Genomic DNA, 13,433 nt, shown 5'->3' on the forward strand with positions numbered 1-13,433 from the left:
TAAAAATTTGTCAGTGATGGTGAATTCACCATTACCCTTGATAAATTGTTCCAAAAGTTAATTACCTTCACTGTTAAAAATTTACTCTTTCTTTCCAGTCTGAATTTGTCTAGCTTCAACTTCCAGCCATTGGACTGTGTTATACCTTTCTCTTCTAGATTGAAGAGCCATTATTATTTATTCCCCACGTTGGTACATACAAATTGTAATCAGGTCACCCCTTATCCTTCTCTTTGTTAACCTAAACATAACAGAAATATTTATTGAACACTTCCACCTTTTCGGTATTATTATTGATAATTCTACCATTTCCATCTAGTAATACACCAACACTATTATCAGGATTCTTTTTGTTCCTAGTATACCTAAAAAACAGGTTTTAATGTCTGGCCATAAGTTTCTCCTTGTGTCCCTTTGCTTCCCTTATTGATTTTCTACAGTTTCTAGCTTCTGAGTTATACTCATTACTATCGATTTTCCCTTTCTTCTATTTGTTATGGTTTTGGGGGTTTTTTTACAGCTTCCTTTACTTCCCCTGTAGATCAGATTGATATTTTTAACTAATATGGCATTCCGACTTTGTGGGCTTCTAGTAAAGTGTTCTAAAACAATTCCCAATTGTGATTCACATTTTTTCTGATTAAATTCTTCCTCCCAACTGATTTGGCTCATAATTGTTTTCAGCTTTGTGAAACTGGCCCTGTTAAAGCACCAAGTGTGTGTGTGTATCTATAATATATTACCGATCTGGACTTTATTCTGTTTCCACATTAAAAATATTATCAGGTCATGATACTTAAGGTACCCAAACTACCGTTAATCTTCAGTTCTGTGATTAGTTCCTTTTTCTATATCAAGACTAAATCTAATATAGAATTCCCCCATGTTGGTTGCAACACTTTTTAAAATAGGAAATAGGCATCTATCACATGTAGAAATTCCAAGGAAGTTTTAATACTGGCAGCACGAGACCTTCAGAGTGTGTCAATCAGATTGAAGTCCCCCATAATAATGCAGCTTTTTTCTCTACAAATAATAGATAGGTGCATAAGGAGCCAGTTATCCTGTGATTTGGTGTTCTGTAGCAGACACTAACTGATACTCCATCTTGTGCTTTATCTGTTAGAACACTGGTAAGTATTCAAGATAATTTTCTTCTGAATGATCAGTGACTTGGAAACAGGAAATGCGATTTTTGACAGAGTGCTACTTCCCTTCCCCTTTTGTTCACTCAGCCCTTCCTAAATAAAACATAACCTGTGATTTTAACATTCCAATTTTGCAAGTCTTCCTACCAGATTTCTGTAATACTGACTAGGTTTAACTTATGCTAATAAATGAGCAATTCCAATTCCTCTTGTTTATTACCCTCCCCTTTTATTATTAGTTTACCACCCAGGTGACTACTTTAGCCATCCTGTTCCTGAGGATGTTATACCAATAAAATAAAAACCAGCAGGATCTTATTAAAGGGAAAAAGGCAAAATACCACATTTATTGTGAATACAGAAAGAATCATAGTAAGCAGTTAGTTATAGCTATAACATTCCATTCAATCTCATATTTATTCACACATTCATTCATGCACACACACACACAGGTTCTGCAAGGTTGTTATCATAGTTACCAGCCTTAGAGTTGCCCATGCCAAGCCACTGGCCAGGTGTCCTGGACATGAGGAGGGAGCAGGGCCTTGTCAGATGCTCATCTGTTGCTCTTGGAAGTTGGTTTACAGAATCAAAGTTTGGTTGGTTACAGAACCAAAGTTCTCACTTTCTAGAGTCCATTTTTATAGGAATTTCTTCCTAGGCCAGTCTATGGGAATTGCTTCATCATGCTGTTGCTGAATCAATCAGCAGATGGCACATTCCTGACGGCTCTGTGCTGCTAGATGTTATCTTGTTCTTTGGTTCTCCCATTCTTGAGGCTGTTGGGTGGATTCCAGTCTGCCCTCCGGGGGTCCTCTGGTTATTTCCACTTGACGCCTTCTTCAGCCGATGGACACTGGATTCTTAGGCTGGCACCTCCCTGATCATTCAGTTATTATCCACACCAAGCATCCATCCACATACATCTTCTATCTCTATTTTAATCACAATTGTTAATACAAGAAAAGGGCGGGGAATCTCTGGGTGCTGTTTCTGTTGTTACAGAGTATTGCTTTGAGTCTCTCTCTCTGTGAATTGCGTTGAGAACAGACTCTGTCTTAGAATGTACTAACACAATTAGCAGCTTGCAAGTTTCACACATAGAGGGAGAGAAACAGTACCAAAAAACCAAGAGACCTCTTAATTAGTAATACCCTGGAATTTAAACTATGGGGAGTCAAACTCATTTCTGATTTTAATACAGAACTTCTTTAATAAGATCCTGCTGGTTTTTATTTTATTAGTATAACAAGGAGACTGGTTCCCCTTCTACTGAGGTGGAGGCCATCCAAACTGTTGAGCCCTTTCTCCCCATAGAAAGTGGACCATTGCTCCACAAAACCAAAACCCTCCCCCCACTTACCTACGCAGTGGTTCTCTTCCAGAACCTTCTGCCTTCTATCTTTCTTCAGTCATGGGACAGGAGGGATCTCAAAGAAGATTATTTGAATATTCTTTTTCTTCAGCACACTTCCAAAGTCCCTGAAGTCATCAACTATCTGTGAGATACCCCGCGAGGCAGCGTTGTTAGTGCTGATAAGAACCATCACCAGTGGATCTTCACTTGTCAACTTCAGAAGTCTGTTCAATCTGAGTGACATCTCATGTTTTGGCTATGAGAAGACCGCACACTGTCCAGCTGTCTGCTTGTCCTTTGCAGAATATTCTTTCAATTGTTCAGTAATGAATCCACAGCAAAGATCGTCTGTCTTCCATGGACAGTTGGAGAACTCTGTGTGCAACCTTGCTTTTCTTACAGGTTGGGCAGACCTACCATCTACAAGTGTACCCAACTGGTATGCTTTGTACCAAATGGATCTTGAGAAGTATCTTCCACGGTTTTCATATTGACGACCTAGTATCCGTTGGAATCCTCTTGCTGTGTGGAATTCCTCCTGGTCTTCTTATCTCTGGTGGCCACAACATGCCTATCCTCATCTGTCTCCAGCCTTGAAGAATGCTGCCATGACCTCTTGCCTCTGGTTACAAACTGTGAGGGGTTGCGAACTGCAAGGGGTCCTCTCTGATTTCCTGTCTCTCTAACTCTTTAGTGACCGGTTCCCTTCTTCCTTGAACGTAGGGTACTCATGTCTCCCAAACCTGGCTGTCTAGGAACTCCTTAGCATCTCTGATTCTCAGTAGCGTCTCTACTTTCCTGTTCAATCCAAGAATCTTTTCCTCCAACACAGCCATCGGCTTGCACTTTTTGCACAGGAAGTCCCTTCTAGCTTCAGGCAGAAAAGAAAATATGGTGCATCCATTATAGATTACCACCACTGTTCCATTGCTGACCATCTTGAAATTGTGCATAGACCTGAACCTGGAAGGAAAGCCTCTCACATTCCCTGTCTATACTCCCTCTGAAACTCTTCTGTTAGCTGCCTCTGTTCATGGCATTTGAGTTTGCCTGACAAGTGACTTTTTATACCAAGAACATAAATCCCATTTCAGAAGCACCTAAGTCATTTTAGGAACCTGAACCTAAAGGTTTTAGGAACCTACTGAAAGACACTTAAGCCCTTTTGAGAATTTTATGCTTTAGAATCTAACTTGAGGCTCCTATTTTTGAAAAATTTGACCTATGTCTGTGTCAGGCTATCTAGAGTGTCTCGCAAATGTGAATATGAACCTCAGGGCACACTGTTACTAACCAGGGCACAAACCCCAAACTGCTTGTGGGTTCTGTACTTAGACTTCTTCAAGTATCAAGTGTGAACTCCTCAAGCACTATAACTAGGGCCCTACCAAAGTTATGGTCCATTTTGGCCAATTTCAGAGTCATTGGATTTTAAAAATCATAAATTTAATGATTTCAGATATTTAAATCTGAAATTTCAGTGTTGTAACTGTAGGAGTCCTGACCCAACTCCGAAGGCAGCAGCGCAGAAGTAAGGGTGGCATAGTATGGTATTGTTGCACTACTGTTGGTGGGGCGCTGCCTTCAGAGCTGGGCGCCTGGTCAGCTGCCGCCACTCTCTGACCACCCAGCTCTGAAGGCAGCACAGAAGTAAGGGTGGCAATACCATGACCTCCTACAATAACCATGCAACACTCCATCCCCACCCTCCCCAATCCTTTTTTAGCTCGGGACCCCCAGTTTGAGAAATGTGGTATTCCCTGTGAAATCTGTATAGTATAGGGTAAAAGTACACAAAAGACCAGATTTCATGGTCCGTGACGCATTTTTCATGGCAGGGATTTTTATTCCCTTCCCCCGGAGTTCAAGCTGTGATGGGACATGTCTACCTGCACATCTCCCTTCATGGGCATTGGGCTGGGGGGGAGCAATCAAAGAGGATTTTCTCTTAGTTCAAGTATAAAAGGATATAGTTAGAAATGGTTGAAAGCAAATAAAAGTGAAAAATGCTTTCTAATGGCTAAGACTAAATACAACAAGCTACACCCTCTGTTCAAGATAGTTTCCTTACCAATCTGCCTTCCAGCAAGATGGCTGTCGATCCCTCTGGTCAGGATCTTCGAAGTGCTTGATTCCTTTGTCTTTTTAGGTAAAAGATAACTTTGTGCCTCTCTTTTATAGTACAGTGAACATTTGAAATTGATTCTTCTGAAGGTCCCCCCCCCCCCGCCCCAAAGTAAAGTTTATTGAAGCTGTGAGGAAGATGACATGATGGTTCCTGGTGAAGGAAGTTTCATGCATGTTTCTTCCCCTGCTGCTGTTGGCTAAAATGGAAATTTATCTGTTTCCTGCAATCTCCTCCCCCTGACATGATGCAGAGTGGTTATCTCCTCCCTTTGTTGCCTTGATGGGTCTGTTTACCTTTTATGCAAATTGCATTCCCACTGTTTCTTAATGTACTTTGGAAATATCTTCAAGGTGGCAGATATTCCTTTATCTATAATGAGGCAACTTCACCACAGCTTGTCAAACACACTTTAAGAACATAATTCCCAATATGTTTGTAATTTTGAATTTCTCCTCCATGCATACACCCGGCAATAACATTAATGATCAGTATGTTGTCACTTTCTATTGATATCTTACATGACCCTTTTTTAGATACAGGTTATGACATTAGTGAGTGGGTACGCTGAACTGGTCAGTCCCGTGGAACCTCACTACCACTTACCAGTGAGCCCTCTGCCTCTTGCATTGGGGTGCTGTTAGGATCACACCTGTCTGACACTCTGGCCAAATGATAAAATTCGTTATGGAGATTTGCACAGTGGGCACATGGTGCTCTGCATATCATCTCAAAGCATTACAAATATGGTTTGTTTGCCTCCTTGGACAGAGTTTTTGGCAGGTGTGTCCTAAAGGAGATTGTTCATATAAATATTTCTTTAAGAGATGTCTACAATACAAGCTAGGGGAGTGAGTCCCCTGCTCATGTACACATACTCGCACTAGCTCTCATCAAGCTGGCATGAGTATAAATAACAGTGTAGCCACGGTAGTGCTGGTAGTGGCAGTGGAGGCATGTCTGAGCCACACCAAGTACAAACCCAGCTGGGTGTGCGGTCCCATGGGGGATACCTAGTGACTTCTAGATGGTTCAGTAATGTCTGCAGTTTCCAACTTCTGGATCTTCCATTCTCTCTTCCATTCTCCTACGCTGTGGACATGTGGCGGGGTGATTGTTTCATAGGCCTGGCATGACCTGTATTGATCTCATGCTTGTCTGAACCATGTAATAGAATATATAGAACATAGAATATCTGGACAAAATATTCTAATCTGACACTAGTTGCCAGAAAGTCACCTTCTGACTTTGTGTTAATTGGGCTCTTGCACAGTGACAAATCTCTAAAACACCTGTCACAATCCTAGGCTCTCTGCTCTTGAATGGAAACCCACCTTCCTTCCCGTATCAGACCCTAATTAGATCAAACCAACATGGAACATCTTACTTTCTGTTATCACAACTAGATAATCTCTTTGCAGGTCTAGTAGCTATAAGAAACAACCAGAGAAATGCCACATCCAGGATTACAGGGGTATTAGTCACTTGGAACCCAAACTGAACCAAGTCTTAATAAATAACTTGGAAAAGTTTTGTAAGAAGACTGACATTTCTACAGGAAAAAGCCTGACTTAATCATCATCCAATATAGCTCAAGAAAGAGGGTTCAGGACTCCATCCACATAATAAACTAAATTCTATGTTAATTATTACTCATTAAGAGTAAATAACCAAAAAAGATAGATCACAATGGAGTACAATTCCCTTGTTCTTACATCACACTACAAAACCAATCCAGAAGCAGATTATGGGGGATTTCACCTTCCATTCAGTTACAGGCACTCATTTGTCATTTACAGAAAGAAAAAGAAATTTAGGCAAAAGTTTCTTAATGCATTACTCAAGTAATATATTAAAAATTAAGTTATTTAACAGTTACACTGTAAGTCACATTTTATAGTATAAGAGTTAAAGCATAAAAATGTCTCTTTTCTCCTGCAAACGGGGTTTTTAGGTTACAATTTTAGAATCTGCAGGTGAAATTCTGACCACATTGATGTCAGTAGGAGTTTTGCTATTGACTGCAGTAGGGTATTTCACCTGCAGTGTCTTAAAATATTCTTAGGTGGAGGTTAAGCTGTGAAACCTTAGATGTTATTCCAGTGAGGCTTTTATAGTTGAGGAGTGTGGAATAATACTCAATTTAGTTGTAGTTCCCAGTACAAAATCAGACTGCAGACACTTATGTGTGGCTCAGTTTGGTGGTTCTCCCACATACTGGTCTCAAGTACTAGATGCATAGCTTTCTTCCTCTTGGATTCCATCCTTGGACTCTACATGAGCTGGTGGGCGTGCAAGGTACAGAGATGCCTTTCTCTGACCCGGGAGTGAGGGGGAGTTCTGCTTCTTGCTTGAAAGGTGAATTATCAGTCCTCAGCTCATGCTGACAAGATCTAGGAAGAACTTTTAACTTCCAGCCTGGTTTTCACCCTGTGTTCTTTTATAGTTGCATACTGGCTAGTCTTACTTTCATTTTACCTGTTACGTTCACACCAACATATGCTCCAATAAATTGGTTAGTCTCTAAGGTGCCACAAGTACTCCTTTTCTTTTTGCAATTTCCCAACTATAACTTTCAACAAGGCTCCACCAACTGCGGGAATCACCCGCCCCATTCATGCTTCAGTTGTTTACAGACTAGATCCCTAGTTCTCAGACTACTTCCTCCTTTTGCCTGGGACTAAATTGGACAGTAGGCACAGAGATGACCCGATATTATTTAACACTTTACATGAAATATTTCCAGTGCCAACATAGATGGTCACTGTGTAGTGTAGGTAAACAAGGTAGCCAATAATGGCCCTGTGATGGGGTATATAAACCTTACACTGGGATAGAAGAGAAGTTAAGGTACTGTTTTGGGGCTTAAGTGGCCACGCCCTACCGCACCTGCAAAGCCTGCTCCAACTGGAGGAGGAGTTTAAAAGAGAGCCAGAAAGCAAAGAAAGGGGGAGGATAGCAGGGAAGGATAGCCTTATCCTAAGAGCTCACTGAGTGAGGGTACAACAGGAGTCCTTTTTGCAGGAAAAGGGTGTCCATAAGTGGCAGTAGCTAACTTAAGCACCAGAAGAGGGAGTAGCTTGTCCTTAAGGATTAAGAAATCCTTCTCTCTATCCTGTGTTGGATTGTTTGGGAGACTCACAAAGTTGGTATCAATCCCCTTGAGATAAGGTGAATAGACAGCGTAAGCAGTAGGTGTGTGAGGCCTTCAGGGGCCCAGAGTTGGTCCAGAAACTCCTTTTTGGGGGATGTAAGATTTTGTTACCCCGGAAAGGCATGGACATGAAGGCCAGAGGACTGAGTTACTGAATGCATCTGATGAAGTGAGCTGTAGCTCACGAAAGCTTATGCTCAAATAAATTTCTTAGTCTCTAAGGTGCCACAAGTACTCCTTTTCTCATCTACCAGAAGGGAGACCAATACTGTGTCAGAGCACCCACCACAGGGGAAGCTAAAGACGGGGGACAGTTGTGACCCAGAGACCCAACCACTGGTAAAGCCAGCCCTGTCACAAGCTCTCATTTGTATTGTATGGTCCAGACCCATACTTCAGTCCTCCTTTGCACTGGTGTTCAATGGATGCTGGTGACTTGCTTGGCCTGTCTTCACAAATATTTGGTGATATCCTGCCTGCAGTATGTGCCCTCAGAGGTATTAGTCAGAGTCACCATCTGATAATGTAGTACTTGAGGCACCTTAGAGACTAACCAATTTATTTGAGCATAAGCTTTCGTGAGCTACAGCTCACTTCATCGGATGCATACTGTGGAAACTGCAGAAGACTCTGAAACCCATCGGATAATGTGTCCTACTTAACCTGGAAGTTCCTCCTACAGCCTTGGTTCCTCTTCTGCTGTTGTCTCAAATGTAAATTTCTTGTCACCACCTTCAAAGCTCTAGATAACATTGTCCCTTCTTGCATATCCTCCTCTGTCAAGCATTACATTGATCCCTGTCGATTCCTCTCGCACCAGGCTGGGAATGCTGTGATCCTGTTGGTCAGCATCTCACGATCACCTCTGTTTCTTCTGTTAGCCTGACCCCTGTGTCTGGTATGACCTTCCAGAGTTCGTTTGTGTGGCCCCTAGCCTGCCCATATTTAAATCCCTCTTAAAGATCCAGTTCTGCTCTGCTACTTTTAGTGAATCAAGGTGACTTGTATATTAATTGTATATTATTTGTCTATTTTTGTTCATGTTCCTGTTATCCTATTCTACTTGCTGCTTCATAGATTGTGAGCTCCTTAGAGTGAGAACCATCTTTCTGAGTGTTTGGAAAGCACTTTGCATGCACAATGTAAATACATGATAAATAATAACAGTAATAAAGGGAGAAAAATAGCCCAACCATCCCATCTACAGGGGTTTGTTGAAGTTTGTTTATAGTAGAGGTATCATGCCATCCGTTCACTCCTTATTTAAAATATAAAATAATTTCTATTATTTCTGTTGATACTTCATTCTTTGGATACATGTGTAATCAATTTTGAGCTGCCTAATATAGTCCTATTTTAGTTTCTAAGAGTGAGATCTTTTGAAACCTAATTTTTAGGCAATCACCTTCAAACTATCTTCCCAGCACAGTAGGCAATAATTTTGATTTGTATTTTTCATTCCATTTTTTAAAAAGGAACTGACAATTAAAGCAATTGCTGACCTCATCACTGGGTAGGTGGGTCCCAGCCACTGATGAGTCTGAATTTACGTATCAGGTCATTGCATATCTGTCACATGGATTCAGGAGCAGGGCTTTATTGAAACTACTGCCTTCTCAAAACAGGAATGACAAGTAAACTGTTTTTATTATGAAAATCATGAAAGTTATGCTGAATAATAAATTCTGCCTTTAAAAATTTATTTTTCCCCTTTTCTCACAGTACTACAATGACTATGGCGATATCATTAAGGAAACATTGAGTAAAACAAGGCAAATTGATAAAATCCAATGTGCGAAGACACTGATTCTCAGTTTGCAGCAGGTAAGAATATTAGTTTTTATGCTCGTATAATCCCTCATTCCAAAAAATCCCTGTGCTTGGCTTTGTCTAATGCCCTATACTCCCAATCAAAAGCCAGTCTAATGCCAAAAGGATCTCTCATTCCTTTCTCTGTCAAAGATTTAGTCAGCAGGACAGAGCTTCAGATGGGAAGAAAAGGAGAGAAGAGGGACCTTGAAGGCTAGTCTGGGTAGTGGTGGTTCCTACTGTGTCCACCCATCAATGCCCAGGGGGTCTAAGTGGATAGTGATGGTGTTTTCTCCTTTCACATAAGAAGCTGGAAGTGCTGCATCATGTTTTCTCTAAATATGGACTTAAGGAACTCAGGCAACATTTTGAAAAACAGGAACCTAAAGTTGGGCTCCTAAGTCTCTAACTATTACAAAGCATATTTTCCAGTCCTCAGATTATTCGTGTGGCTCTTTTTTAATCCTCACCAGTTGTCCTACATTTGAAGTGTGAGCACCAGAACTGGACACAGTCTCACCACTGCCATACAGAGCAATAATATCACCTCCCCACTCATACTCGTTATTCCCCTGCTTATACATCCAAGGATCACACTACCCCTTGTGGCCACTCATCACACTGGAAACTCATGTTCAGTTGGTTATCTACTATGACTGCTAAGTCCTTTTCAGAAGAACTACTTCCGAGGATACAGTATTCAACCCTGTAAATTTGTCAGGCATTTTTTATTCTTGAATTTGGCTATATTAAAATGTGGTATTTGAATGCATCCAGTATACCAAACAGTCTATATAAATGACCTGTCCTCATCATTATTTACCAATTATCAATCTTTGTGTTGTCTTCAATTTTATCAATAGCAATTTTATATTTTCTTCTAGATCACTGGTAAAAATTTGAATAACATTGCCTTGAGAACCAGTCTGTGCAGGAGCCCACTAGAAGCACTCCCCTTGTTGATGATCCCCTGAACACTTTCCTTCAATGTATTAACAGGGAATATCAAGTAGTGGGGAGGTTAAATTCACCACTGTGCAGAAAGTCTGTGTTGGGAAGAGGTTCTTTCTCCACCTATTTCATGGGCAAAAGGGCTGGGGCTGGCCATCAGCACAGCAGTGAATTTCACTCTCTGAGATTATCATCAGTGTCACTGATCCAAGATTGGTAATAGCTGAACTACATAAGAATGGATGTACTGAGTCAGACTAATGGTCCATATAGCCCTGTATCCAGTCTTTCGACAGTGGCCAGTACCAGATGCTTCAGAAGGAATGAACAGAACAGGGCAATTAGTGAGTGATCCATCCCCTGTCATCCAGTCCCAGCTTCTGACAGTCAGAGGTTTAGGAAGACCCAGAAAATGGGGTTGCATCCCTGACCATCTTGGATAATAGCCATTGATGAACCTATCTTCCATGAACATATCTAATTCTTTTCTGAACCCAGTTATACTTTGGCTTCATAACATCTCCTGGCAATGATTTCCAGAGGTTGACTGTGTGTTATATGAAGATATACTTCCTTATGTTTGTTTTAAACCTGCTGCCTATTAATTTCATTGGGTGACCCCTGTTTTTTGTCTTATGCGAGGGAGTAAATAACTCCTGTCTCTTCACTTTTTCCACACCATTTATGCATTTATAGACCTCTATCATATCCCCCCTTAGTCATCCCTTTTCTAAGCTGAACAGCTCCAATCTTTAGTCTCTCCTAATATGGAAGTTGTTCCATACCTCTGATCATTTTTGTTGTCCTTCTCTTTACCTTTTCCAAGTCTAATAAATCATTTTCTAAGATGGGGTGACCAGAACTGTCTGCAGTATTCAACATGTGGGCATACCGTGGATTTATATAGTAGCATTAAATTTAATATCTTTTTCCTAATGATTCCTGACATTGTTAGCTTTTTTGACTGCTGCTGTACATTAAATAGTTATTTACAGAGAGCTATCCATATCTGTCTTGAGTGGTAATAGCTAATTTGGAATCAGAATAAATAGAAATCATCAACTGTCTCCAGAATAACCTCTGTTCTTCTCATCATATCTCTTACCAGGACCTTGCATGCAACATACTTTTGCTTTTATCTAGATTACAAATGGCCTTGGCCCATATTATTCACTAGCAAGTCACCAAAAAATATTATTCATCTCTATTTCAATATCTCCCTTTTATCAACTGTTCTGCCTCTTCTCAGTTTTATCTTCATCTAAATTGACTGGGGGAGGGAGGGTGTGAGAGAATTACAGGGTTTGCCTGTTGTCTATCTCTGTTAACAGATGTTGGAACCCTCCAGGGAGATACCAGTTCATTTCTGATGACTCCTAGCAGATGTGGCCATTAACTCCACCTGAATATAAAGGAGGTGGAAGTAGCTCTTTGGAGCAGAGGGGTCTAGTGTTTGGGACAGAGAGGTCCTATAGAAGACACCTAAAGATTAGTCAGGCCTGGAGAGATGGCTTGGACTAGAGTTTATATTGAGTTGTTATTATTTATCTTGTCAATAAAGCAAAAACCCAGGAAAGGGATGAGTAACTCCTGATAAAGTGTATTCCGACTTTGCAGCAGGGTGGGAATGCCACTTGCTTGCAGGGGGAATATCTTTTGGGGATGCCAATGATCAGTGGTTCTGTTCATGTTTTTTCCTTCCCTTAATAGCTGTCGTATGTCCTCCTCCACATCCCTGTCATCCACAGTCTAAACACATCTCTCCTGACAGTGCATCACTTCATAATCTATTTCCCACATATTTCTGTGACTTCAGCGCTTGTTAGCTCCCTCTTGATTCTTCTCCACAATGCCAATCAGCCGTCACATTTTCCACATAAGGCATTGTGGCCTAGTGAAGAGGCCATTGGGCTGATACTCAGGATATTTATAAATTCTTAGGCCAAAAGGGACCACCATGATTTCCTGTATAACACAGACCTTCCCTGAAATAAATTTCTGTTTGACCTAGTGCATATCTTTTAGAAAAACACCCAACCTTAATTTAAAATTCAGTGTTGATAATGAATCCAACACAACCCTCGGTAAATTGTTTCAGTGAGTAATGACTCTGACTCTTAAACCTGTATTCTATTCCCAGCTCTGCTGCTGGTCTGCTGGATGACCTTTGGCAAGTTACTTTCCCTCTGTCTGCCTCTGTCACATGCTTGAAATTAATAACAATTTGAGATTGCAAATAATAGGCTCAAATGGAACTTTTTAATCAAAGTGTAACAGTCTGAGATTAGTACAGCACTATGCAGAATACAGGAAGAATAGGTACATCATCACCATTGGAGTAAGCTAAAGAGCCTCTGTGTCTCTCTCCTCTGTAGCTGGTGGGATTTGCACTCCCCAACTTTACCTTTCAAGCCCTCTGTTTTTTATAGAGTGTGAGACAAAGAAACTCCATTTTGGAGGGTAAATTGCTTTCCCACACTTAATTTCACTGTTTCTGTTTCTGACATTTTCATTTTACCTATTTATTTATGGATTTTTTATGTTATCTTTAGGTTACATTAAGACAAAGGGAATTCTGTTCCACTCATTATTACTGACAGCTGTGACAACTGGCTGTTGTCACTGAGTTAAAAACATCTTTCAGTGGATCCTTATTTCATCCCTTACAGAAAATATCTGCAATAATAAGTGCCTGTTATCAATCATAGAACATAATTAGGTTATAGGCACCCCTTATGAATCACCCACTCTTGTTTACACCATATTTCTGTAGACACTTTTTGACAGTTTGAGGGGTCTTTTCCTTAGACATCTATATTCCCACAGATTTGGAGGCACCAGAAATAATGAGGTACAGTCCAATACTTGAAAACAACGAGGAGTCCGGTG

At 40.7% G+C, this 13,433-nt stretch overlaps 1 protein-coding gene across 11 annotated transcripts in view; it reads left to right on the plus strand.

Moving 5' to 3' along the window:
• Positions 1-13,433, plus strand: part of STAG1 (STAG1 cohesin complex component) — a 380,321-nt gene that overhangs the window by 322,437 nt on the left and 44,451 nt on the right. For all 11 annotated transcript variants that reach the window (XM_073360216.2, XM_073360219.2, XM_073360217.2 and 8 more), the window contains one exon: positions 9,507-9,608. In XM_073360216.2, the coding sequence (XP_073216317.1) occupies positions 9,507-9,608 (102 nt within the window). The remainder of the gene's footprint in view (positions 1-9,506; positions 9,609-13,433) is intronic.

The sequence above is a fragment of the Lepidochelys kempii genome, chromosome 9 (assembly GCF_965140285.1).
Source record: "Lepidochelys kempii isolate rLepKem1 chromosome 9, rLepKem1.hap1, whole genome shotgun sequence".
Lineage (NCBI taxonomy): Eukaryota > Metazoa > Chordata > Testudines > Cheloniidae > Lepidochelys > Lepidochelys kempii.